The following is a 27,332-nucleotide window of genomic DNA, read 5'->3' as shown; positions in this document are numbered from 1 at the left end:
AATTGATGCCAGATTAAAATGTCTCTAAATGTTAAGTGTAGAAATCCTGAAAGGAATCAGAATTTACACCCTTGTGACAACTCCCATCTGTACATTATTTAAATTACAGTTACTTAGAATGCCTAACCAAGATACACGTACGCTTATACTGCAGTCAAAAAGGTTTGTCTGCTAGGTAGATAATGACCTGCGTTAACTTAATGTAAATAGCTCTAAATACATGCATATTTCAAGAAGTAGCACGTAACATGGCTCCAATAAGAACAATGAGGCTTTTCATTTTCAGATAAATGAAAAGAAACAGACGGGAAAATGAATGTATCTTAGAATTCCAAACCATTTTTATTGATGCAGCACATAGATGAAAGACGAACGAGCCATTTTTACACATCAATAAGTTTAACTATCAGCAATCAATAATTAGAAATGAAGGGTATTTTTACCCCAAAGGGGCAATTTGCCCTTAAGGGCTATTACTTTCGTTTTGGCATTTTGAGTCGGTTCACTATAAATGTCGGTTTAATTTTTTCACGTTGAGTCCACCAAATATTAGAAACCTGTATATTTAAAGAAAATAAATAATGAAGAATCTGCATGAATGTATGTACGTTTCTCGCACTGTGAAAAAGCATCGGTACTAGAGACATCAAATTTTGTATAACGTAGTCCTCCATTCGAATATGGGCATCTGGAAGCCCAAATTTGGAATTTGTCTATTTCATATTTTGTCAGACATTTAAGAATTATTCATTAACAAACTCAATGATTTCAAAACAAGCCATGGCAAAACTGTAAGGAAGGGGGGTGAAAGCATTTTTATCTGCAGCTCGCGAGACTGTATTGGAAATTCTAAAGATATACTGTTTTAAATATTTTGTGATATTGCTGTTGAATTGAATTTTATGATTTTAGTGGCGAAGAACATGATATTTAATAAGCAAAGGTTGCATACAAAACGTTAAAAAACGCCCCTTTAATTGTAACATAAAAATCTATATTTTTTTATGTAATTTTTTCATTATATTTAATAATACAAGCAACGTAGTTTTAATATTTCTTGGAACATTTTCCATGCAAGCATCAGAACTCAATACTTCTTTCGCAAATGCTTAGAAAATTTGTTGCATTTATAAGAATGCTACTGTGTACTTAGTACATACTGTTTTACGGATGTGGGAAAGCGCCCAAATCGGCAAATTCTGTAACACAGTCGATACATTTGGCGATGAACTATTGGCTAAATTTCTTGGCGATAACGTGTGTTAAATTTCCTAAATGTAACCCTTCTCGATTCGCAAATCCATTAGACGGGGAAGTGTGCGTTAATGTATAATCGAATAGTAGTAACGAAGTCATAAAAAAATCTGAAATCCCAAAGCGATTTTTTAGATGGAGTCCCAAGTGCAAGGCAGTATATTTTCCCCCTGCTTATCAGTGAATTTCTCTTTGCTTTTCCCGGCCTTACTTAAAGAGGTATATGTAATATCAACAAGTATAATATATTTTCACTCTTGGCAACTGTCTCTGTTTATGATACTTGAGTTAAACTACATTGTTGTTGTTGTAGAGTTATTGCTTTTACATTTATATTTCAGAGTGCATGCACTTTACCTTCATTAGATTAAAAGTATACCGAATGTGGATTTCGTATTCGTGCTTTTAAATATTTTTATTTTATATATGCGTATAATTTAAAAATTATTTTGCATTTTATTTTTCTGACTTTTATAATTAACGTTTGAATGATAAACAATTTAAGTATTGAATGTAATGATGAATATTGGATTTTGTGCTTATATTGCCGTAATTTTGATAACTGAATGGAGTAAGGAATCTGCTTTGCTTTTCGTAAAACAAATCTTAACTGACACTTACGTAATAGTTTAAATAGCTGTCTACGTAATAAAGCCTACGTAATAGTTAAATATTCAGTCCTTAATGCATTCGTTAGCAAAAAAAAAAAAAAAAAAAAATCATGAAATATTATTATTACAGGACCAAAAATTTTAAAGCTGTGAGCAAAATCGATTGTTATGAATTGATTATTGGGATAACTGCAGAATCGCCCACTTATTTGCTTGGTCCTTGTCAATTTTCTTTGACCTTTTTAAGTGAAAATAGGTCGATGTGTACATGGATAAAGTCGATGGAGTACGCAATGCCATTTTTGTGCAATTCTGAGATTTTTTTTTTAAGTGAAAATACGCCGATGTGTACATGGATACCAAGTATGTGCAATTCTTAAAAACGCGCCAAGCAGTGGGTGATTCTGCACTTTTCCCGATTATTGATTACGCTTTACTAATTAAGTAAATAAAATTTTAATGTATAGAATATATTTGTTAAGTGATATGGTTATAAATATGTTGAAATGAATTATTTTAAATGCAGGCTTTATACACACACCTTTAAGCTCTGAGTATATTTATACTTTGCTTTATTATGCAATTCTTAAATTTTTCATGACCTCAATTCAAAAGTTTTGTTTGATTTTTAATTGTTTCTCATTTAAAGTTTCGGTTTTAACTGAAGTGGAAACAAACATGTCTGCCCTGGGTGTGTCTCTTTTGTTATGAATGAATGTGCCGTCGGCAAAACATTCCATCGTAATATCACAGATACATCGTAATACCAATCAGTTACCATCCCAATAGCTAATATTTTTTAGCATAGTTTTAATTTACACTTTAACTGGGATCCCAGTCTTGAATTCTTAACGGATGGTACGGAACCTTAGGTCGTTGTGTTAATTTTTTTTCAAAAAAAAAAAAAAAAAAAAAGCTAAAAATCAGAGATATTAATTAAAAATTCTGAAAACGCTAATTTTCGCCCTCATTTATTTCGAGTGGCAACAATCTCGCGCGCTGGAGATAAAAATCTGCTTTATTTCGAGAAGTGTTGCCACTGCTCGCTTTCAAATCGTAGAGTGTGTTAATAAAATGTTGCTAAGTTTTACAATGAAATAAAAATAGCATTGCCAAACATTAAACACATTATTCCCGATTGCAAAAATTCTTAGGAAACCATTTCGACTGTTCCCATCGTCGTACTACTTTAATCAGCCGAGATATTATTTAAAAATTCGGAAAGCACTAATTTTCGCTCTTTTTTTCCCGGATGAAAACAGTATGGCGCGTTGGAGATAAAAATGCTTTATTTCGAAAAGTGTTGCTACTGCTCGCTTCCAAATCGTAGAGATTGTTAATCAAATATTTGTAATTTTTACAAAATCTATATATAAACAAGAGTGACTGTTTGTGTGTTTGTTCGCGTTATTGATTTCTGATCAATTTTTAATCAATTATGATCAGTTTCGACTAAAATTGAATATAGGTGAAATATTGAATGGAACTTGAGCTTTTACGATTCTTTGATTAGAAAGACGAAAATCATTGAAAACTACGTGGGCTTCGAGTACCTTCGCTTGTTTGTGTATAATAAGCATGGAAAGGAAACTGCGTGTGGTTAATAAATATGTAAATGCCATTTTTAATGTGTTCATATTTATTCGAATGTTTTTTGTAAACAGTGCTTCCCGATAAAGCAAATACAGCAATTCTCTCTTAATAGGACCATCCACGGTTTCAGTTAATTTAAAACTTCTGTGTAGGTTACATTATAGTTACATTATGCGTCTTAATGCTTATTCGTATCTTTGATTTAGGTAAGAATGATTGTGTGATAATCTGTAAAATAAAAAATGCATCAGGCTATCTGTAAACGTTGCATTTATCTTTAATTCAAATTACGTAGGTATTTTAGACGAGATGATTAGAGCTGCACTTTCGGTATTAACTGTCGTTAGTTCCTTCGTGATTCTTTGCTGAGACATGATGAAAATGCATTTGATTTCGTGTTCCACGTTTGCTTGCCTTATTTGATTTCATTAAACTATAGTAAATTTTTTAATCTTTCAAAGAAAGTCAGATATGTTTCCAGACTATCTTGGTTTACGATGTGAGTGATTTCATTACTTGAAGTAGTTGAGAACTATATTCCATACGTATATTCTAAAAAATACTAATCACTTCCAGACCTGGTCTTCTTAGGGAAGTGACTGTTACGAGAGTGTTCAATGCATGAAGTACGTCATCTGATGCCAAAAACATCGTCACTCAGAGAGTGCCATTTTGTCTGCGTGAAATATCAATCTGTTAGATTTAAAATTATATAAACAAAAAACATTGTGAATTTTGAGAAATTTTAAATAATAATTGTTTATGTACGCACTAATGTACACTAATCGAATCACGAATGTCGCTGCCTACGCATCTAACTATCTAACGACGTATCTAAATGCCACATCTAAAATTTCTGCAAGCGATGGTTCAGCTATAATTCTATGATCAAATACTCAATCTAGTTTTAAAAGATTTATTAAAATACTTGTTTCTAATCAAACCGAAACATCGGCATAGAGAAAGTTTCTAGTCAAACCGGAACATCCCGGCCCCTGTTGGACGATTGTCCTACATCATTTGGAAATGGGAGTGGACTGATATTGGAGACGGCTCGACGAAAGATTCCATCTAAAGTTCTGAAGTCTACGACTCGTACTAGTCCATCTGGACCAGGAAAAGTCTCCTCGATGCGAGCTAGTGTCCACTTCATGGGTGTCTTGTTTTTATCCTTTAACAAGTCTAGTTGTCCTGCCTTGAGATTGGATCTCACTTGATTCCATTTTGAGCGGTTCTTCAAATGATTAAGATATTCCACGCTCCAACGGTTCCAGAAATTAGCTCTAAGTTTTTGAATTAAGGTCCATCTAGAAGACAAGGTCAAAGAATCTACAGAATCATTCGGTTCTGGTATTGACAAAAGTGGAGCTCCTATTAGGAAATGACCTGGAGCCAAAGGCTGAAGATCTGTTGGATCAGCCGAAATAGGTGATAGAGGTCGAGAGTTCAAGCAGGCTTCTATTTGTGTAATTAATGTATACAGCTCTTCAAAGTTTAAAATTGTCGTTTTCGCGACCTTTGTCAAAATTCTCTTCATTGATTTTATATTAGCCTCCCATAATCCGCCAAAATGCGGGGAAGAAGGAGGAATAAATCTCCATGTTATACCTTCTTCGGAACTAAAGCGCTGAATAGGATCCAATCTACAAATTCTAAAGAGTTTATCAAGAACATTCTTCGTTCCCTTGAAGTTCATAGTGTTATCACTCCAAACAATGGATGGTTTAGATCTTCTGGCAATAAACCTTCTAAGGCATGCTAGAAATGCTTCAGTAGACAAATCCGATACTACTTCTAGATGAATAGCCTTTGTACTAAAACAAATAAATATCGCGATGTATGATTTTAACGTAACTCTAGATCTTTTCAAATTAGGCTTGGTGATAACTGGACCTGCAAAGTCCAGTCCTATTTTCTCGAATGGTCTAGTTATTACAACTCTATCTCTAGGTAAGTCTCCCATCATTTGGTTTATGGTTTGGTTCCTTGTTCGAAAGCACGTCATGCATTTACTTTTAACGCGTCTAACTCTATCTTGTCCGGAAGGTATCCAGTATAATTGTCTAATAAGAGAAAGTGTTGTTTGAACGCCCGAATGAAGAGATTTTTTGTGATAATAATCTATGAGTAATTCAGTGAAATGATGTCTTTTGGGCAAAAGATGTTTCTCGTCTTCTGAAAGATTGGAGAAACGTAATCTCCCACGAACTCGTAAAAGTTCATCTTCATCCAGAAATACATTTAAGGATAAAACCTTACTATTACTTGGAACTGATCGTTTCGACTGCAGGCACTTAATTTCAGGTTGAAATTCAGGATGTTGTACACATTTGACTAGCACCTTTGTTGCATTCTGTAGTTCAGAAGCACTCAAAAAACTTTCTTTTCTTAATGGTGGATTGGTTCTACAGTTGTTCGCAAACCTTAAGCACCACGCAGTAGTTCTAATCAATTTGCTGGATGACGAATACATTTTAATGAATTCGTTCTCAATGGAATTTTCACCTGTGACTGTTGAGTTCACTACAGCTCCCCTTCGAAGTTCAATCTCTTCATGATCCTTGAAATCTCTTACTGATTCTGCGAGTTTAGGCCACGAATCGATGCTTTGTTCACTATTCCGTAGTTCAGATAACGTTATTACTTTCGTGGAATTTGTCTTTGTTCCTCTGGTCAGAATATCAGCCGGATTTTCATCTCCAGAGCAATAATTCCAATTCCAATTCCAGGATTCAGGTGATGTTTTCTCTCGTATTTCCATTACTCGATGTTGGATGAATGGCTTCCATTTATTTAAATCGCCCTTATCCAATGTAACGTAACAGAAGAGTCTGACCAAAAATATACATTCATCTGGAGTCTTTTCTCTAACTGTTCTTTGACATTCGAGGCTAATCTTGCTCCGATGAGCACCCCCATCAGCTCCAACCTTGGAAGGGACAGCTTCTTCAGTGGAGCTACTCTGGTTTTGGAAATGACAAAACTACTTCTTATTTCACTGTCCGTCGTGACGTATCGCAGGTATATCACAGCTCCATATGCCTTCTGACTTGCGTCGGTAAAGCAATGCATTTGAATATCTCTCAATTCAGACTTGTTAGTCTTTCGGAAGTAATGTCGCGGAATGTTTACATCCTGAATCGCTGACAGTTCATTAATCCATTTTTTCATTCTGTTTTCAAAGTCCAATGGTAACGGATCATCCCAATCTACCCCAAATTGCCAAATTTCCTGCATTAGTATTTTTGCCCTAATAGTGAATGCACTTATAAATCCAATGGGATCGAAAAGCTTTCCAATGGTTTTAAGAACTTCTCTTTTTGTCATTAACTTTGTTTTCCCTTGATTAGTTAGATTTTGTGATTCTATCTTCATTAGGTCTTCCTAGTAATTCCATTTATATCCCAATACCTTCTGTTCCAGAACTTTCTGGATTTCACCATTTTCGTATTCGTCAAAAATCTAATATCTTCATATATGTGTTTAGCTTCGTTTTCCTCTTCATCCCCGCCTATTAAATCGTCTACGTATAAACATTCGTTCAATAGTTTAACTGCTTTCTGATTTGTTTCTTTAAAGGTATTTATGTGATGTTTGATAGTAGCGGCAAGCAAAAATGGGCTGGATGTAGCTCCAAACAAAACGCGAGTTATCCTAAGTATTTTCGTGTTAGGTTTCCCATCTTTATCTGTAAGGTTATTTGCCCCCAAAAATGTTACAGCATCCCTATCTTCAGGTGACAGAGAAATCTGAAGAAAGGCTTGTTCAATGTTGGCAGTAAATGCTATGCTATGTGTACGAAATTGTATTAATATCTCTAACAATGGTGGATTTAAATTAGGACCGGAATAGAGACAATCGTTTAAAGAATATTCGTTTTTCGAATGGCTGGATGCATCAAATACAACTCTCACGGGTTTGTCAGGTCGAATAACTGGCTGGTGAGGCATGTAATGAATTCTTCCTGTTTCTTCAGAACTTGGATCAATTTCCTCAGCTATACCCATTTTTAAATGTTGTTCTATAACTGAGTGATACTGCTGATGAAGCAGTGGATCATTTCTCAACCTTTTAACCAGTTTATTAAAGCGAACTTCTGCATTTACGTAATTCGTTTTTAATTCAGACGAATGTTCATTCCAAGGGAGTTTAACCTCATATCGCTTTTCTTTAAATTTGATAGTTCTGTTAAAATTCTCTAAAATGTCATTATCTATTTTACCAATTTCCTTCCCTTGTTCTATTCCCAATGTTTCTAATTTCCAAAACTGCTTTAACTGTGTTGAAACCAATTTGTCATCAACAATAATGTCCATGTTTAACAATTTACCGTTAGAATCAGTCCGGCCTTGAAGGCACCATCCAAATATTGTTTCTGAAGCTATAAGTTTATTTTTAAAACATTTAAGTCTACCAGTTATTACTTCATGATAGTAATCTGCTCCGATCAAAACAGCAATATTTTTATCACTGAATTGACAAGAATCAGCTAATTGTAATCCTATTAACTCTTTGTTAATTTTGGAAACTGGGATATCAGGCAAAGGCAAATTAGTTGCACATATTTGGTTAGTTTCTAAAGCTTCAATTTCTATATTTAGGGATCGTTTACTTCTGTTTTCTAGTTTGACTTTAACAACATTGTAAGTTTGTTCTGTTGCCTGGTTAACCCCAAAGGCAAATACGGACAAAGTCTCTTTTCGAATAACAGGTAATTTACACTCCTCTAAAATGTCCTGAATTATAAAACTTCTCATCAATCCATTGTCTAATAGAATACGAACTGGTTCTAAATTATCCTTCTCAGAAAACGGACGTATCATCACAGTACACGTTTGTAGCAATGCACTGCGGAAAGTTTCGGTTTTTAATTGACTAATCTGAACATCTTCTTTACTAAATGGAATTGTCGACACGATCTTGTTTTTCTCCGATTTGGTTTCGAGTTGGAAACAAATAGACCTATTGTGTTTTTTATTACATATTTCGCACATTTTTCTTTCCTTACACTGCTTAATTTTATGCTGAGATTTTAGACACAAAAAACTATTGTATTTTTTATTACATATTTCGCACATTTTTTCCTTACACTGCTTAATTTTATGCTGAGATTTTAGACACAAAAAACATCGGGCTTGAGATTTTAAAATATTTCTTTTCTCCTCCACGGTTTTAATTTCGCAGGACTCCGAATTGTGTAGTTCGTCACAATATATGCATTTACTGCTAGCGACTGGAGCAACATATTCATACGTTTTAGGCGAACTTCTTTCAAACTGTTTACTGCGCTTGTTGTTTACATTATCGTGAGCGGAGTGGAGACGATCGTTTGATTTATGCCTCCAGTTATGAATCATTTCCGCTCGGTGTTTCGTTTTTGTTTCTCTACTCTCATTTAACTGCGTTAGCTCTTTCGCGGCTTTCTATTTCTTTACGAATAAATTCCATTAATTTGTGAACGTTCCATGTTTGGTCACTGTTTCTACTGCGACTGTATTCTAATGTAATCTCTAATGGAATTAATTTTAACAATATTGGGCAAAGTAAACTACCGTAAGTTTCTGATACGACGTTCATTGACTTTAAGCATCTAATTTGAGTTTCACACTGATCATATAAATTCCTAAGATTTTCTATATCCCGTACATTTCTAACAGGGGAAAGATTTAACAGTTTATTCATGTGAGCATTTATTACCAAATCTTTTCTCCCAAACCTGCTAGTTAACAATTCTATAGCTGAATCGTAGTTCTCATTTGTAAGCGAGAGACCGGAAACGGCATTATAAGCTACCCCACCTAGTAATGACTTTTAAGCAACTGAACTTATTTACTTTCGATAATGAGTCATTGTTATGGATAGCTGCTTCGAATTGACTCCAAAATTCCTGCCAGTTGCTAGAATCACCAAAAAATTTAGCGATAGTCAATTTTGGAAGGCGGATAAATTTATTATTTTCAAGTTTGGAATCTATAGCGGTTTCATTAGGAATGTTCATACTTTCCTTATCCGAATTTTCGAGTTTGTGTAATTCCCTCAATTTTTTCTTGCTCTAAATTGCCACAGTTGGATTTTTTCTTCATATTCTAGAGCGGATGAAACTTCAAGTTCAAATTCATCCTCTGGGACCTTCAAATCCTGTTCTATTTGAGTGTTTAAATCACTCAGAGTTTTTGCCTTTTCGTTTAATATGTCTAAAGTTTCTTCTATTACATTTATACTAAAGTCATCTTTGCTTAATTCTGTCTCAATTTTGTTTAGTACCTTGGACACTGCGGTCCTTAATACTTTGCGTTTCGATTTAAGCTTAGCGACAGGATCTTCCATAATTACACTTTAAATAGAAAATTTATCCTACCTGTTTCCAGACTTCGCACACTTCACACCGTGCCAATCCATACTTTCGAATCCATATTTTCGAATATTAGCCGGCTTCCCGGCATGTAGCACCAAAAAATATGTCTATGTACGCACTAATGTACACTAATCGAATCACGAATGTCGCTGCCTACGCATCTAACTATCTAACGACGTATCTAAATGCCACATCTAAAATTTCTGCAAGCGATGGTTCAGCTATAATTCTATGATCAAATACTCAATCTAGTTTTGAAAGACTTATTAAAATACTAAAATTAATCTAATCTAGAATCTAGAATCGAATCTAATGTTACATCTCTATGAGCAGCGTTCTAGCTGCGTCATAACAAATCGAAAGTCAAGTTCTCACTGTTGCCATTCTGAGGCAGAGAAAAGTTTGTTTCTAATCAAACCGGAACATCGGCATAGTGAAAGTTTCTATTCAAACCGGAACAATAATAATAAAAAATCTGAAATTTTAAGATTTTATATTATGTCCAAATATATTTAAAATGTTTTGTGTGTTACCTTTATTTATTAAATATCATGTTCCATAATTTATTAAATATTATGTCCACTTAAACCATAAAATTCATTCAACAGTAATATCACAAAATAATTTAAAAACAGCATATCTTTAGAATTTCCGATACACAGTCTTGCGAGCTGGAGATAATCCCCCCCCCGTACAGTGTTGCCATTGCTTGCTTTGAAGAGCTTCCTATCCAAAAACTCATAAATGCTTTAATAAATACGAAAGAGATGATAAAACAAATTCCAAATTTGGTCTTCCAGATGCCCGTAATCGGATGGAGACGTACGTTATTCAAAATTGGATGGCTCTAGGTGCCTTTGTTTTATCAGAATTCTCCCATTGTGCATGCATTTATGCAGATTCATGCATAATTTAATTTCTTTAAATATAATGCAGGGCGATAATATTTGGTGGCAACAATTTTGAAAAGTGATTCAGATTTTAAAATTTTTCGGCGCAAAAGGTCGGAACGAAATTAATAGCCCTTTGAGCTAAAAATGGAGAATCGTTGAAAATCATTTGTGACTTAGCTCTATTCTTTGATACTTTGTTGGTTATTCTGGCATGCAGCGGAAGATGCAGTACTTCTGCTCTTTCCACATTCCTAAATGAGTTTCCTTTTAGGGTCCTGACGTATGTAAAAGTCCAAAGATGAAGTTTCTCCAGTTGAGATAGTATTGTAGAAAAAGAAACAGAAGTGAAGCCCTGAGCTTCGGTGATCAGCAAGCCATGTCTGGGACAGCTGCAGAAGGATACTCAGAGACTACATAAAGTTGTTTTTTTTTAGCTCTATTCTGTCTCTGTTTTTCAGCTTTTATATCCTTTCGTAGTTTTATAGCTTCCATGTTGTTTAGTAAAAATTTACTCCATTCCATATTATTTCCCTTTGAATGCTTTCCTTTTGTGTGACTGTCTTTCAGCTATACATTGATTTTAATGACGTTAAAATTGCAAAGAAAGATTTCGATATTACGAGTAACTCTCCGTCTGGTATTTAAAGACAGTGTTTGAAGCACTTTAAATTTCCGATACAACCTTTGTGTATTTATTCATTGTTTGGTGGGAACCGATGACAGCCTTACAGAATAACTGCAGTGTACTGCATGAGAAATTAACTGCCGTTTGACGCCAATCATCGCCACTTAACTGTTCAAATTTAATGAATGGAGAGTGTTGAGTGTGTTATATGGTGATGTCCACTTTTAGTCGTGGAAGCTGAGCCAAAAAGGAAAATAGTGAATTTTTAGCCGAAAATTCTCCTCCCACTTTAGGATCCCCTACTTAAGATCTCCGGATGCTCAATTGCCTTAGTTTGGTTCACATTTGGCGATAACTTGCTAAGTTTGGCGTATTAATGAGCAGCATTTCGTTCTTCAATAGAGTAATCGAACAACGGTGAAATACAATTCATATGAATTTGATCATGTTTAAAATTAATTATAATTTAAAATTAAAATAAAAGATAGTACAAGTTAGTTTTTGATATACTCTTTAAAGCACGAAATTACCCAACAAATGTAAAATAAAATTTCACTTCAGTTTGGGCTTGATTAACAATAAACCGCAATTTAAACTTAAATCGAAAACAAAAATATTTCACACAGATTCCTTTAAAAGTGAGATACAATACTTTGCACCAAACCGGGTTATATGCCCCTCCCGGCCGAAGCCTTTAAAAAATAAAAATTCAGAAACCGAGCTCATATGGTACAACGCTTCCGCAATTCCGTTAGTATTACTCTTCCTTTTTCTAATAACTTATTCATATATGAGGATAATTTTTAACGATTACTTTTGTTTTCACCAAATAATGTAGCGGTTGCTACATCATAAACGTTATTTTTTGTTTAAGAATACGCTACTATATTTAAGAGAAAACAATTTATTATTCACATTTTAAAGACGTTCTTTTTAAAATATCATCCTACGAATATTTTCGTTTTCTACTGTTGCCACTCAGAGACTACATAAAGTTGTAGAAACAAAAAAATTACATATCCTTTGTAGAGGTTACAGAAGAATCTTTTGCATTTATTATTTACATTTTAAAAACATTTTTTTTACAACATTATCCTACGAATATTTTCGTTTTCTACTTTTGCCAGTCAGAGACTGCATAAAGTTGTAGAAACAAAACGATTACATATCCTTTGTATAGCTAACAGAAGAATTTTTTGCCTTTGCCGGATTTTTAAATATGTTTAAATAAATATCGGTAAAATAATCTTATTTTTCATGCGTATGAGTGTTTGAGCCAGGTTTTTATCGAGAATATTTTTTAAGTTCATCGTTTCCGAGATTTTCAATATTTCTAAACGTAGATGGTCATTGAGTCAGTTTCATCTCTGCTAATAGCTTTTACAGACATTACAGGCTTCGCATATATTCCATTTTATTTCCGGAATTCTTTTGAATTAAAACAAAAATCGTACAATAGCGTAGACATATTTCTTTTGGGTTCCATTATTTTCTCCGTAACGAAAATTGGGCCACATTATTCTTTAAAATGGTAGGCAAATGTTAAGGTCAAACTAGTACATTCTTAAAGTTATACTGCTCCCGAAGAAATAGAACTGGTGACTCATGGTAATTTTCTTTTATTATTTGCAACTGCACGAACTATTTATTATAAACATCAAATAATTCATCCTTAAACCATGACTCATTGTTTGTTGAGCAGATTTATTGAAACGATACAGAAGTTACTAACGGTTTAGACGTTTTTTAATGTAAACATTTCTTAAAAGAACACAAATGGCAAGAAATTAATTACAAGTGCAACCCTCTTCAGTTGAAGAATGGAAATATGCTTTACTTTGTTGCAATTTTCTTTTTTTGGACTTCAGCCATAGCGGACGAAGAGCAAAGACTCGTGTATCTTTTTAATTCTGGATGACTGCCAGCGAGCGGAGCTGTGCATGTGTCATGGTAACCTTGCTTCAACAAGTTCGAAATTCATGGAGATGTTAATGGTTCAGAAGTAGCATACAATTTTAAAAAATAATAATAAATAAATAATAATAATAATAAACTGAAGGCTTTTAGATCACTACGCCCAAAGGGCAGTTTTTTTAACGTTTTCTGTGTTACCTTTATTTATTAAATATCATGTTCTTTGCACTTAAACCATAAAATTCAATTCAACAGCAATATCGCAGAATATTTAAAAGAGCATATCTTTAGAATTTTCTATACACACTCACGCTGGAAATCAAAATGTTTTTTTTTTTTTTTTCCCCGTGCAGTGTTGCCGTTGCTCGCTTTGAAATCGTTGAGTTTCTGAATCGAAAACTCATAAATGCTTTATAAAATATGAAATAGATAGTAAAACAAATTCTGGCATCCAGATGCCCATATTTGTGTGAAGCCATACTTTATTCAAAATTTTATGGCTCTAGGCACCGTTGTTTTATCACAATGCGAAAAACATACATTTATGCAGATTCTTCATTATTTATTTCCTTGAAATGTAATACAGGGCGATCATATTGGGTGGCAACAATTTGAAAAGTGATTCGCCGTTTATAGTGAATCGACTTAAAATGCCAAAACGAAATTAATAACCCTTCTGAGCTAACGCTCCTTTGGGCTAATAATAATAATAAATTTAAAAAAACTCTAAAATCTTAAAAAGTCAACGTTCTGTGTGTTACCTTTATTGATTAAATATCATGTTCCTCGCATTTAAAACATAACATTCAATTCAACAGCAATATCACAAGATATTAAAAACAGCATATCTTTAGAATTTCGGTCACACAGTCTCGCGCGCTGGCGATAAAAATGTTTTTTTTTTTTCCGTACAGTGTTGCCTTTGTTCGCTTTGAAATTGCGGAGTTTGTTAATCGAAAATTCGTTTGCAAGTTTTACAGAATTTTAAATAGATAATAAAATGAAGTCGAAATACAGAATTCGGACTTCTAAGTGTCCATGTTCGGTTGGAGGACTAGTTATTCAAAATTGGATGGCATTAAGTACCGTTGTTTCTTCACAACGCGAGAAACATTCATGGAGATTCTTCATTATTTAGTTTCTTTAAATATAATACATGGTGAGAATATTTGGTGACAACGGTTTGAAAAGTGAGCCGTTTTGAAATTATTAGCCGTTCTGGGATAACGCCCTTTGGGCTAGTAAAACTCTTGATACACTGTTTAAAAGATTTTGATCAAGAATGAAAACTACTTTGGTTTTCATATATTGATAATTTTAAAACTTTTCCAAAATATTATCATTTGAATGCGGTAAATTTTTGTCATTTGCAAATCATTTAACTAAAAATAGGCTTGGAATCAAATTAACACCTGCAAAGAACATACAGATTGAATCTCTAATAATCATGAAAAGACATTTGCGAATCAAATGTGATTGCTTCCTGATTTCTTTTTTTATTTCATGTAAACCGGCGCCAAGTATTCTTTTCTCCTTTGTGCCGCTCCCCGCCTTCGAAGAATCGCTGTCTGTACCTTGAATTTTATCGAGCACATTGACCGCTGAATGCTGGTAGTTTAATCCTGGTTCGAACCTCGTTTGAGCATATTGCCTGCATACATGACACTCCACGTGTGACGTGAAACGAGCTGTTTGCTTTTAGGAAGGTTTTTCGCAAAGGCAGTTCAGCCTGGTAGCCCTCATATGAAGAAACTGCAGTCTCCAAGTAGAATTCTGGACATCGGTGGTTTTTCTTGTTTATTGGAGACATTTTCGGTTTAAGAAATGCCTATGTAGCTCTTTATTTATTTGATTCTTTGTAAAGATTATTCAAAGATCTTAAGAGTTCGAGCCTCGTCATCTCAAAATTAGTATATATATATATATATATATGATTGAAAGGAAATCCTTAGGAAAAGGTAAACAATAAATTCTTAAACCATGTAAACTTTATTCATTTTTATATAGACTGCAAAATAATTATTTCCGGTAGATAAAAAACATAATAAACTCATTGCTAACATAGGACATAATGTTATATAGCATTAGCGTTTTTATTAATTGCTTTAACAGTGCAAGGCCATTTTGTATTTCATTGCAAAATGTTTCGAACTGTTTTTTCAGTATCTTAAAAATTAAAATAACGAAAGATGCGGATAAGTATGAAATAGCGGTTTAATCATGTTACGGAAAGAAGTCGGAACGCAGTGAAACTTCTCTAAGTTTCCGAGATGATTTTGGTTATTTTTTAAAGGCGGGTTGCCTTAGAGAAGTGATTTTCAGTAGCAAAGTTTATATTTTCAAGAATAAAATTCGTATTTAAAAGTCACGATCATACGAATATTGGTGTATTTAATTATGGCAAAGCACACTAGGGCTATCTGCCTAAGAGGAGGGATGCCTTCGTGGAGGACTTTCTAAGGGAAACTGGCCCGTATACACGTTACACATGGGGAAAACCACGAAAACGCCCATGCAGCCAGCCCGTTCGCGGGATTCGAACCTCGGACCGAACTACCAGTGTTCAGCGACTTTACCGCTCGGCCGCTGCTGGGCCATACGAATATTGAATGTGTTTCGTAATCCATCTTCCTGTCGGTATGGAATGGCTGTAATAAACACAATTTATGGCAATAATGTTTACGAAATCTTAGAATGTTTACAGAATGCGGGACCTTTTCAGGGACATATCCTGAAGCGAGCCAAACGTATGGAATGCAAGTCTGTCCCGCTCAGTCTGCATAATGTATGATCAATTAGACAATACAATTTTTCCTATTAAAAATTACTTTTGGACTTTACACAAGAAGTTAGCAGTATACTAAAAGAAAACAAAGATATTATTTTTCATATGTTACTTTCATTTTTTATGTCTATTAAAGTCTAAAGTTTTTTTTTTTTTTTTTTTTTTTTTTTTTTTTTTTTTTTTAAGCTCAAGTTCATATCTTTGGAATTTTACCTCCGCATGTATTTGCCTAGTGATAAAACAGAATATGACAAACATTGACCTTGGTTTCAAGCAGTGTATCGTTTTATGTTTGCAGATAGATTCACTCAATATTACAGCAAGGAAACTTTGATTACAAACTCCTTTCTTGAAGCTTGAAATTATTTTTCAGTGAAGAGAAATCGTTCGGCAATTAATATTTGTAATTTATATAGAATTTGGCTTTGCGAAATCGCAGAATGATGTATTTTTTCATTATCATTGTTTCTGTAAATGCTGCAAAGGAAATGACTTTCACAGTACGATATTTAAAATATTCCCTCCACCCTCCCACTCAAGAATTGAACTATTTGAATTTTACTGTTAAAATAAATAAATAAATAAAAACTGAAAGTTTTCAGTTTTTTTAACGTTTTGTGTGTTACTTTATGACACACAATAAGGTATATTTCACAAAATATTTAAATGAGATTTAGAATTCTTTAGAATTTCCGATACACAGTCTCGCGTGCTAGAGATAATTTTTTTTTTTTTTTTTCGTACAGTGTTACTTTAAAATCGTTGAGTTTGTTAATCTAAAATTCCTTAAATTGTTACAAAATATGAAATACGAAATAAAACAAATTCCAAATTCGGGCTTCCAGATGCCCATATTCGAGTGGAGGATTACGTTATTCAAAATTGGATGGTTGTTTTATCACAGTGCGAGAAACATACATCTGTACATTCATGCAGATTCTTCATTATTTAATTTCTTTAAAAATAATACAAGGCGATAATATTGGGTGGCAACAATTTGGAAAGTGATTCAGATTTGTAACGTTTTCGACGCAAATTTCCAAAACGAAATTAACCTTTCTGGGCTAACGCCGTTTGGTCTAAAAACAGAGTAGATTTTTTTATTTTCATGTTTGTAATTTTAAAAGATGTTCTTTTATTTTCTAATAAATACGGGTTACTTTTGAGATGGTCTTCTACGGAAGATTATGTCCGTGAGATGTTTCCTGTCTCATTATATCCTAAATGAAAGTTAACCGGTAAAATTTGGCCTTTAAAGGAAACATGCATCATTCTAGATGACCATCTATCATTCTAGACGATTTCGATAGTCGGTGAATTTGGTTAGGAAGGTGATTTTCAGCATCGTTTTTAGTTCATGCTAGGAGAACGTCACTGTTTATGTGCTCAGACAATACTTATCATTTTCCGAGATTCTTGTCATATAATAGGTGTCAATGTATTTTTCTAACCGATTGTATTGCAATTATAGTATAATGCAAATACCGCAGTGAATTGACTTTATTTATGACAGATGTTGATAAAATTACGTTAGGCAGAAACACTTTTTTACGGGGGAAAATTGTTCTTGAATAACAAAATAATTGTATCCCTCCTCATCTGGGTTTAGTTATTATCCTCTGCGTAGAATTTAATTATTACGAAAAACTCATATTACTCAGTTTACCCATAAGAACAATTAATTACAAATACTACATTTGCATTCCTCAGAATTATCGCTTTCTCCATTCAAAATCCTAGCAACCGGCTTTTACCTTATTCACTTTTGAGATCGTCCGACGCTAACATCTTGGCAGCTTTAGATCAGAAACTCTGCCAAGTGTGTGTAGAAGTATCGAATTTTGGCGACATTTGTTTTTAGATGGCTGTGTAGAATAACCGCTCTTCGCTGCAATATAAATGTATTATTTCTTCCACTGTAATGAAATTATTATCTTAAATGTGTTCTTGTAATCTCTATAAATTGTTCTAATCTAAAGATTTGTAAACTGTTCAAATGTAAACTAAAGAAGTGGGAAAAAAATTGTTAAGCTAATGCAGTTTTTAATAATAAAAAATCCGTTTACGCCAAGCGTTAAGTGAACATTTTAAAGATAAAGCATGTAGTGAGGGAGTTTTTTTTTCCGCTAAGAAATTCATATGAATTCCTGAGAGGATTATCTTATATATCGCTGATTAAGAGCTTTTAAAACACATTAATATTATTGCATTTTTATATTTCAAAGGGCTTATCAATTTCAATAATATTCCTTTTACTTACGCAAAAATATTTTCTGTTTTTGCACTCATTGTGCATTTTTATCCTAAATTAGAAGTTTCGAAATCATGTTCTGAAAAAAATTGGAAGAAATATACTCAGGGGCAGAAATATGCGAATAAATATGGTATATGTATTAAAACAAAGTATATTTGTAATGTATATATTCAGATTCGGCCCTAAACTTCTAAATCCTGCTACTAAATGAGCCTACCAGCGGCCGAGGGGTAATGTCGCTGAACACCTGGTAGTTCGGTCCGAGGTTCGAATCCCGCGAACGGGCTGCCTGCATGGATGTTTTCGTGGTTTTCCCCATGTGTAACGTGTATACGAGCCAGTTTCCCTTAGAAAGTCATCTACGAAGGCATCCCTCCCCCTTAGGCAGATAGCCTTCGAGGCTTTGCCGTAATTAAATAACCTACCCTAACCATCTGAAATCTAAGATACTAAAATTCAGTCGCTTGATGCCCTCCTAAATTCTACGGCTCTGGCGCCGGCTCTATACGAATATTTATAAATATATAGATTATATGTATCCTGAATCTTCTCGTGAGGGTATCTCGACATAAACGCGTTAGTATTAAGTACGACCTCTGTAATATGTCAACATCTACAGAACAACAAAAATATCTGGAACCGTGAGAGGTCATATACAGTTATTTATCCTCTCTCTGTGCATTATATGTTTATATGTTTTAAGCAGATTTCAATTTTTAACTTCTTTATTTTACTGCAGTATACGAAAATTATGTGTTAAGCTGTTTTTGTATTCTGTAATTATGTAATACACAAATTATGTGTGTAGACGATGTTCCTGTATATTTCTATTGTTCTGCTTGTGATCGATATCTTCTTTTGTTCTAAAAAGCACTGGTAACTTTCTATAATACTTCTATAGTAAATACTGGTCTTCGTCTTCATGAAGCGATGGCCACGAGAGGGTTCTTTGTTCTCTGTAAATCGTATCTGACTAGTTAATTAATGATTTTTACAGTTTATTTAGTCTCTGTTCTGTTGTTTTTCTTTTGCCCTGAACAGAGCCAGATTTAGATTTGATAAGGCCCCTAAGCTATTTGCAATATTATATAGTCTTTATATCTTCGGCGATACATATACTAAAATTGGAACGATACAGAGAAGATATTAGTGGCCCTTTATAAGTCTCTTATAATATATTTTAATGCTCCCCTCAAGAAAGTGGGGGTCCTAAGCAATAATTCGTGTAGCTTATACGTAAATCTGGTCCTGGCCCTGAATCTAATTAATATAAACATTATTTCAAATATATTCGAAAGTTATTGAATGACCCCATGAGAGGCGATAAATGGCCAAATATAGGAAACCCCTTCAGTAACACATTGAGCTGTTTCTCTGTCCGGATCTGAGCCATCTCTAGTATGCTATTGGGTAAAATAGGTAATAGCTCCACCCTCAAATGTGACGTCACAATCATCGATGTTTTGGTTGAAAAGTTGTTCAGATGAGTAAAATTGGCAGAATGTATGAAACCTTAGAAAAGTAAGGTGGCACAATGTCAGCCGCTTTAGTTTCCGCTTTCCATCATGATTTTAGGGACCTTTGCAAGGTAAGTTCAATATTCGTAAGCATTGTCCCTTTACGTATTATGTCACGGAGCGTACAAAACTTTAATATATGATTATGTATTTTTACTTCAAAAATAACAGGGTAGTACTGTTAAATTTTGTTTACCGGCATATTCCAATGGAGGTTAAAATGCTGTAAATACAAATTCTAGTTTTCGTATAATGTTTAATATATCGTATTAGTTGTTGAAGTTATAACCTGTGAAATTATGAAATCGTAGCAGTATTCTTTTTAAAGTATGTTCTCCCTTTTAATCTCACCACTGCTGCACTCTGTATTGTATTTTAGTCTTTAATGAAATAAACTTCTTTAATTCATATAGTTATAAACATAAATTAATATAATGGTTCTTTGGAACTAAATTTTCGTATCATAAATAATTTGTGTGAAATAAAATGCATTTTATTAATGAAAGCATTTTAAGATCTGCAGTAAGTGAAATAGTGTAAAAAAAAAACACCCAAAAAACAAGGGTTGAAAACTATAAAACTAATAACGTAACGTGAGTAAATTTACAAGACTGATTTCGGAAGTTAATCAGAAATTTCTCTTCGATTCCGTGTGTAAAAAAAGAATGTAACTTGAAATGAATCGTAAAGATTTCAACCTGTTGATTTTGTAATTCATCATTGTTTATTGTTGTTCCTTCTTTCTCGCTTGGAATTACCCGTTGGAAACAGTAGTACTTAAATATTTCTTAAATTGTTTTTGTTAGAATTAAAACTAATAATTTGGTAAGTTTATGTGTTAATAAATGCATAAATAGATACTTTGTTTGAACATTTGAGTAAGCTGTTATTATCAACTATCAAAGAATACGATTTGCCACGTTTGTTCATCAAAACGGTTTTTAGGTTGAATTTAGGCGCTGCCCTTGAAGTTCTGCACTGAATGCCATAAAAAATCTGAATGGCCTGGTTGAAAAGGAACTAGGAACAGGTTGTTCTGCTAACCTCTTTTTTAGCCAGATCATCCTTCTCAACGGGTGGCTTCCTTTTCGCTTCTTTTAAAAATCGCTTGCTCAAGCGTCGCGCTAGGAACGCTGTGTTCGTCTCTGCGTGAGCCGGTGGTAAATTTTTGCTAGTTCTTGCCAGTTCGTACCTTTTAATATTGATACATTAGTTATTACATTTTAATGCATTAGTAATAAAATTCCGTATTAATAATTAAATTGAAGCGAGAATTTTGGATTTCCATTAAAAATTACTTGTATTTGTGAAACCCTCTGGAAGCCGAAATGTAATATTTTGAGGCAAGAATCTTATAACGTTTGACAGCTAATTTATAATTAAAGTATGGCTTTGTTTTGGTGTGTTTACTTTTCCACGAAATTTTCAACGGCAATTTTTTTTTTTTTTTTTTTTTCCTTTGTAAACCTTTTCATTTATCCTTTGTTGCCTTTTAGAATTAATGTATTTTGCCGTTCGTAAGAACAAAGTATGAGGCCGTTAGCGTATTTAAAATCAAATACCGTATGTATGTAAATTTATGTACGTTTAAAATACTGTTTCCAAACACTGTTTTAAATGTACGGTGCGTATTTTTTGAGATAACCTACGGAATTGGCCAGTTCACCTTGCTTTACTTAATAGTACTTAACAATATGTGAAATTAGGATTCTTTAAATATATTTTGTATATTTAATACTGTCCTGGATTGTAGCATTAAAACTTGTTAATCTGATTTTTAATTCAAGAGAGACTTCAAAAGATTCCATATTTCCTGGATTCACAAAGTACAGTTTTGTATATTATTAACAGCCAAATATTGAAGGAAGTTTTCTCCAGATTTAGTTCATTGTTGCCAACATTAACCAACATATACTGTTGTTGACACAGTATTGTATCCTTGAAAAAGGAATAAGACACAATACTTTGTTTAAATTGGTAATTTTTAATTGTTAATAATTAGTATAATAAATTGATAAATTTTGTTTTGAATTTTTCTCATTTCGTTCTAATGCTTGCTGCTGTCTCTTAATTGTCATACATATTATAATGTATCTTTGCTTCTGCTATGAATATTTTTTTTGTTTGTTTTTACTTATGTCATACTGTATACATAATTTTAATATTCTAATTGTAGTCATTTTTGTTTTCTTAAATTGAAATTTTATTTATGTATGAAGCATTTCAAAGATAATCATTTTTACTGAAAATCAAAATGATTTAAAACATGAATTTAAATGATTTACAACGTTGGTATAGTAATACATCTTTTTTTTTTTTTTTTTTTTTAATTCATTCAATGTTATTCCTTTTCATTCACATAATGAAGAGCAATCTTGATTATGAGTTTAAGAAAAATATCTTAAAACTAAAAATTTAAGTTTTAAATCTTAAATTTTTAGTTATGTTACAATATGAGCACTTCAGAATTCCAATGAAGAATTTCTGACATTGCTAGTTGTTAACAAAGATCTTTAGTAGACATGATGTTCAGCATACAAATATTTTTGGAAGTGTTGACACAATATTAATTATTAAAATATTGAAGAGGTCTGACTTAACTAATAAAATATAATGTTAACTATTTTAGATTTCATTATTGATAATTTTCAGATAGACTCTTAATTTTAATTGGTGACCTTTGTTTAAATACATACACACTGTATAGACTCCAGTTAGTGACCTTTGTTTATATACATACACACATTGTAAACCCCCACTTGACATACCTCTGAAAGTGATTAATATATAAAACAAACTTTAGCATTATTTTTCTGCTTCTTAAAGAAGATGTATCTTTGTAGTAGTAGTTGATGTTATTTACAGAGATGTATCTGTGCTAGATCGGTATGTAGAAATATCTACAGAAAACTAAATAAAACTGTGAATGTAGAGCATGAGCATTGTTATGTCAAGCTTATGTATTGTAAATGCATGTATCACTAAATACTAAATCCATTGATTTTTTTTAAGCAAAGTTTTTGAAATTAGGATAGTTGTCTGTTTTAATATTACGATATTGAGCTTCAGAAGAATTGACAGAATGAAGTTTAATTTGGAATATTAGTTTAGTATGAACTTTTTCAGCATGTCAAGCAAGAATTTTCGTATCGGATGTATGCAGGAATATCGTGGTACAAAAGTTCCATTCAGAAGTGAATGTAAGTGAAACTTAGTAGTGAACTCATTGGTTCAGAGGATCCATTTGCTGTATAGAGAGGTTGAATTCTGGTGCTTATTTGTGTTCCAACAAATACATTACTGTTATACTTATGCCTACTATTATATGAATTGTTTGAAGAGTATCCTGTAATGTAATTTTTAGCCTAAGAATGTATATATAGTTAATCAGTGTTTTGGGTAACTGAAAAATTAAGCTGAAAATATTAAGGTTGAAAAATGTGTTAATACATGATTAATAAAAAGTTAAACTAAATACTTTACTGTTAGATAAATAAAGCAACATCATTTGAGCTGCGTGTTAAAACTGAATAGGTTGAAGCTATCTATTCATTGCATGTATTTCTTACATGCGTAGAAAGGTCTATCAGTTTTGTTTTGTCGAGCATCATTGTGTGTAAGGAAATGTAGAATGAAAGGATAGATAAGACTCATTGCTTGAATTTTGTGGAAGATCTCTAGATCTGATCTATTTACTTTTCATATAAAATTGTCGTATGTTGAATTTAATTCATCTAAAAATATTATTGTTCCTTTATAAGAATTGAATTGAAGATGTAGTTACAAAAAATACACAGATGACAGGAAGACTTGTTTTCTTGAGAAATTTAGTGTATATTGCTTTTGAGAATTAAGTGAAATGTTTAAATGTTTTTTTTTTTTTTTTTTTAATTTATTGAGAAGGAAACAGTCGTACTGATAGAAAAACATCCGTAAAATCATTAGCATTCTTGGTATGTGAAGTCAGCAGTTTAATCTAAAATAACCATAGTTGCTTGAAGTATTGCATGGTCAGTGTAACTACGTTGCCACTAATTATTTACCAAGAATTTTCATAAAATCTAATCTGGACATTAACTCCCCACAATGCTTATTTAATATACAGCTGTTGACAGCATTTATGTGAGGTTCTGTGAATTACAGCCATTGTCTAACTTTATCTATAATTGACAGAGTGATCTGAGTATCTGATTTACATGATATGCATGTATTATGTCTAAAATAAATAAACAATTGAACAAACAATTTTCCATCTGGAAATCTGCAGCTTATATGAGAGTAAGCAGTGGAAATCAACGTGTTATGTCTTGTAAACTGGGGCAGATCTTGATCTTCCAGAGACTCAAAAATGCAGGTAACACTTCCTCTAAAAATGATTATGTGTTAGAAGTCGTAAGATGAACAAATACCATTAAAAGAATAACTGTATGTACGAGCTTCTAGTACCTAACATTAGATGGGACTTTTGAATTGATCAGTAGATTGCGATTTCTTAGCGATATTTTTGTTAAATCTTGCTCCTAAAATATTTCTCCCTGTAATAAATTCTCTTTCTTTTAGGGTCTGCAGTCTCACAGAGCATCATCTGATTTGAGACAGCATATGTCTCTTGCTCTAGAAAGGCAGCTGGTAAATTCATACACATCATCTCTCATATTACCTGGTTCCAACCAAGGATCTTCTGTACCAGCTATAAACACAATACCAAACTTTTCTGCAGTCAAGACATCAACTAAACAGCATCCACCTTTGACAGCAAGTAACAGTGTTGCAAATTGCAATGCAGTCTCTCACTTAAAAGCTGCGATCACCAGAGAACATCGAAAGTTGGATAGAAGTATAAGCGAACCTGTAGACAGGTCACAACAAACAGTAAGGCCTGTCCAGTCAAATTCCAGCAGATATAAAACAGAACTGTGTCGACCCTTCGAAGAAAATGGAACTTGCAAATATGGAGATAAGTGTCAATTTGCACATGGTATTAATGAACTGAGAACACTTACTCGCCATCCAAAATACAAGACGGAACTTTGCCGTACGTTCCATAGCACAGGTTTCTGTCCATATGGCCCGCGGTGTCATTTTATACATAACAGTGAAGATTCTAAAAAGTGCCTTTTAAACACATTGCAGAGTAGCACCAGCATACCAGTAAATGGTAATGCAGGGTTATCAAGTTCAAAAATTACATCACATGGAGCACCTAAAGATTTAGACATCTGCAGCTTTAGTATTGGTTCAGCAGGTGATCTCTCTCCAACTAGTAGTACGAGTAGTAGTGGATCTCCAACATCGTCTCTTGGTGGTTTTTTTGTGGATGATAACCCTACATCGTACATACCCCAGGTTCCTCAAACAGCACCTCCTACTGTAGGCAGTGGATTCTTCTTTGGTCCTGATTATACGCCCCTGAAACCATTACCTGCATTGTCACCTCTGATTCAGCAGCAAGAATTTTACCCTCCCCAGCAGGGTTATACATCCGACGATAATGTATCTTCGATCGATATGTTGGTGTCCGAAATGGATAATTTAAACTGTCTCGGTGGGACGAGTAGCAATATTGACGTCCCAACAAAGCCTCAGGCCAATAATACCGAGTTGGATATCAATCGAAATGTTATCAGGCTTCCTATTTTCAGCAGGTTAGCTCATGGTACTTCTCCTTGAATGCGTATGTTACCTTTGATGCTTATGTTTTTGAAACCCTAAAGACTGAAACCAGTTTGGTTTTCCTTATGGACGCCAGTGTGGTCTTCACAATTTCCAAATTTACATGCTGGATATGGAGTTTGGTCTGCACTCAAAAGTTTTATTGAAAATATATTTTTAAGCTTTAGAACATGTAAATTAACCTCTATTTATCTTTTCCATATTTAAAAAAACCTCTATTTTTCAACCCTTGCTTCTTCTGTATATTCCACATTTGCTTTTTTATTTTTATTTCTTAGAGAATAAGATTTATTTAAGTGCCTGTTTATAAATTGTCTTGTTTTTAAAGCACTTGTGGGTATGTATGCAAGGGCATTAAAGATTGAATGTATTTATTTTTCCTACCCAGGATGGTTGGAGTATTTATAAAATATAATTTATGATTGCCATTTTTCATCATTAATCATTGTTACTGACCTATGCTTATGTGATGTTTTATGCTGCTGTGTGTTGGCAAGAAACATTTTTTCATCACATATTTTTGTAAATCCATTTTATTCTTGCAAGTGAGCATTTAAAGCAAGTGATTAAAAGTTTTTAAGATCTTTAGCTTTTATGTGCATATTTATAATCTTTACTTAATCTTAAAATTCTTAGTTCTTGTATCTTGTAACACATTCTTTACCTTCATAAGAAATGAAGCACTGATACATGTATGTGATATAAATGTTGAGACCGTTTAATGTGCCTTACCCGCCTCTCCAGATTATCTCGAAGGAATGTCAAGCTTTCGAAGGGACCAGTTTTTATTGTGCTTTGCTATTTTAATGTTGAATCATAAACTGATGCATTTGTACTTTTTTAAGTTTCATCTAGCTTTTTCTTGTATTTATTATTTGCATTTGTAAAGTAATTCATGTTTGTGTTATGTTTATTGTTAATTTAATCAAATGGTAAATTCTAATCGTACTTTTTAATTTTGAAAGTATTAGAATTTAAATGGTGCTTTTAAGAATTTTATTGTATATGTATTGAGTATTATCTATGAGTTTTAATTTTGCTAATTTAAATTGCTTGAATAGCTGTTCCCAACTAAATGGTGTTTGATAGGTTTTAAGAATATAATTCAAAAATGAATTTGAATTTCATTTTATGGAAAAAGAAAATCATTTACTTTGAGGAATGTTGTTATTTTGCATGAAATACTCTCATTTGATTTGTATTTATTAACAAAATTTACTGCTTGCGATGTTGAAATTTCTCGAGGCAGTGTAGAGATTTTGTAACATTTTAAAAGAAAATTTTCATTTTCATTTAGATGCATTGGATTTTTTTCACTTAATTTTTAAATTGTTGTAGTACTGTATATTTGCAAGAGTAAGTGCTAATAGTTGTGATAGGAAACATTCATTTTTCATGAATCTGGAATGTAAAAGTTATGCATGTAAAAAGTACAAACTGTTGTCATTGGCTTTCTGTGACTGTCGAAACATTTTTTATCTAGAGGAGACTGAATAGTTATAGAAAATTTCTGTCCTTTGGTAAAGTAAAAATACCTTTTTAATATTTTTGCCATAAAAATATGCCGGCTGTATTCTTAATTCGTTAAAAAAATTGGCAGCTTATGTATATATAATGGGGATGGCCCAAACTTCAGGTCGATTCGGGAAATTTAGAGAGCCACAACTAGATATTTTAAAAGCCAGGAGTCCATGTTTATTTACATCAAACGTTTAAAATACCAAAACTGGTTTCGAATGAAAAGAAATTTAATTTTTCAGACATTGAGCAATTTTAGTTTGCTGTATTTGATTATTTTTTATTTTAAAGAGCCGTAATGCTTGCTTGCGAAAACGGCAGATGGCTCGCGACCTGCACC

At 33.0% G+C, this 27,332-nt stretch overlaps 1 protein-coding gene across 5 annotated transcripts; it reads left to right on the top strand.

The window, feature by feature from the left end:
• The first annotated feature begins 1,329 nt into the window (after positions 1–1,329).
• On the top strand, positions 1,330–27,332 carry LOC118199473 (uncharacterized). 5 transcript variants are annotated; one of them, XM_035371347.2, is made up of 2 exons: positions 1,330–1,473; positions 24,362–27,332. In XM_035371347.2, exons 1-2 carry the CDS (start codon positions 1,390–1,392, stop codon positions 25,469–25,471), a joined length of 1,194 nt encoding a protein of 397 aa, XP_035227238.2. In that variant the 5' UTR covers positions 1,330–1,389; the 3' UTR covers positions 25,472–27,332. The 5 variants fall into 5 exon arrangements, with proteins under 5 accessions (XP_035227238.2, XP_035227239.2, XP_035227240.2 ...); XM_035371348.2 differs by lacking the exon at positions 1,330–1,473 and adding an exon at positions 19,736–19,872; XM_035371349.2 differs by lacking the exon at positions 1,330–1,473 and adding an exon at positions 20,844–20,985.

Source organism: Stegodyphus dumicola, chromosome 9 (assembly GCF_044657685.1).
Source record: "Stegodyphus dumicola isolate Sdum_Otavi_A_Nest chromosome 9, ASM4465768v1".
NCBI classification, from domain to species: domain Eukaryota; kingdom Metazoa; phylum Arthropoda; class Arachnida; order Araneae; family Eresidae; genus Stegodyphus; species Stegodyphus dumicola.
Note: the sequence above shows the minus strand (reverse complement) of the source record. Positions and strands in the feature narration are given on the sequence as shown.

What these genes read in the sequence shown, in the direction of transcription:
- LOC118199473 (XM_035371347.2), top strand. Translation starts at nt 1,390, where the DNA reads ATGGAGTCCCAAGTGCAAGGCAGTATATTTTCCCCCTGCTTATCAGTG. An exon ending in TCCCGGCCTTACTTAAAGAG is followed by an intron (nt 1,474 to 24,361) that starts GTATATGTAATA and finishes TCTTTCTTTTAG; the next exon opens with GGTCTGCAGTCTCACAGAGC.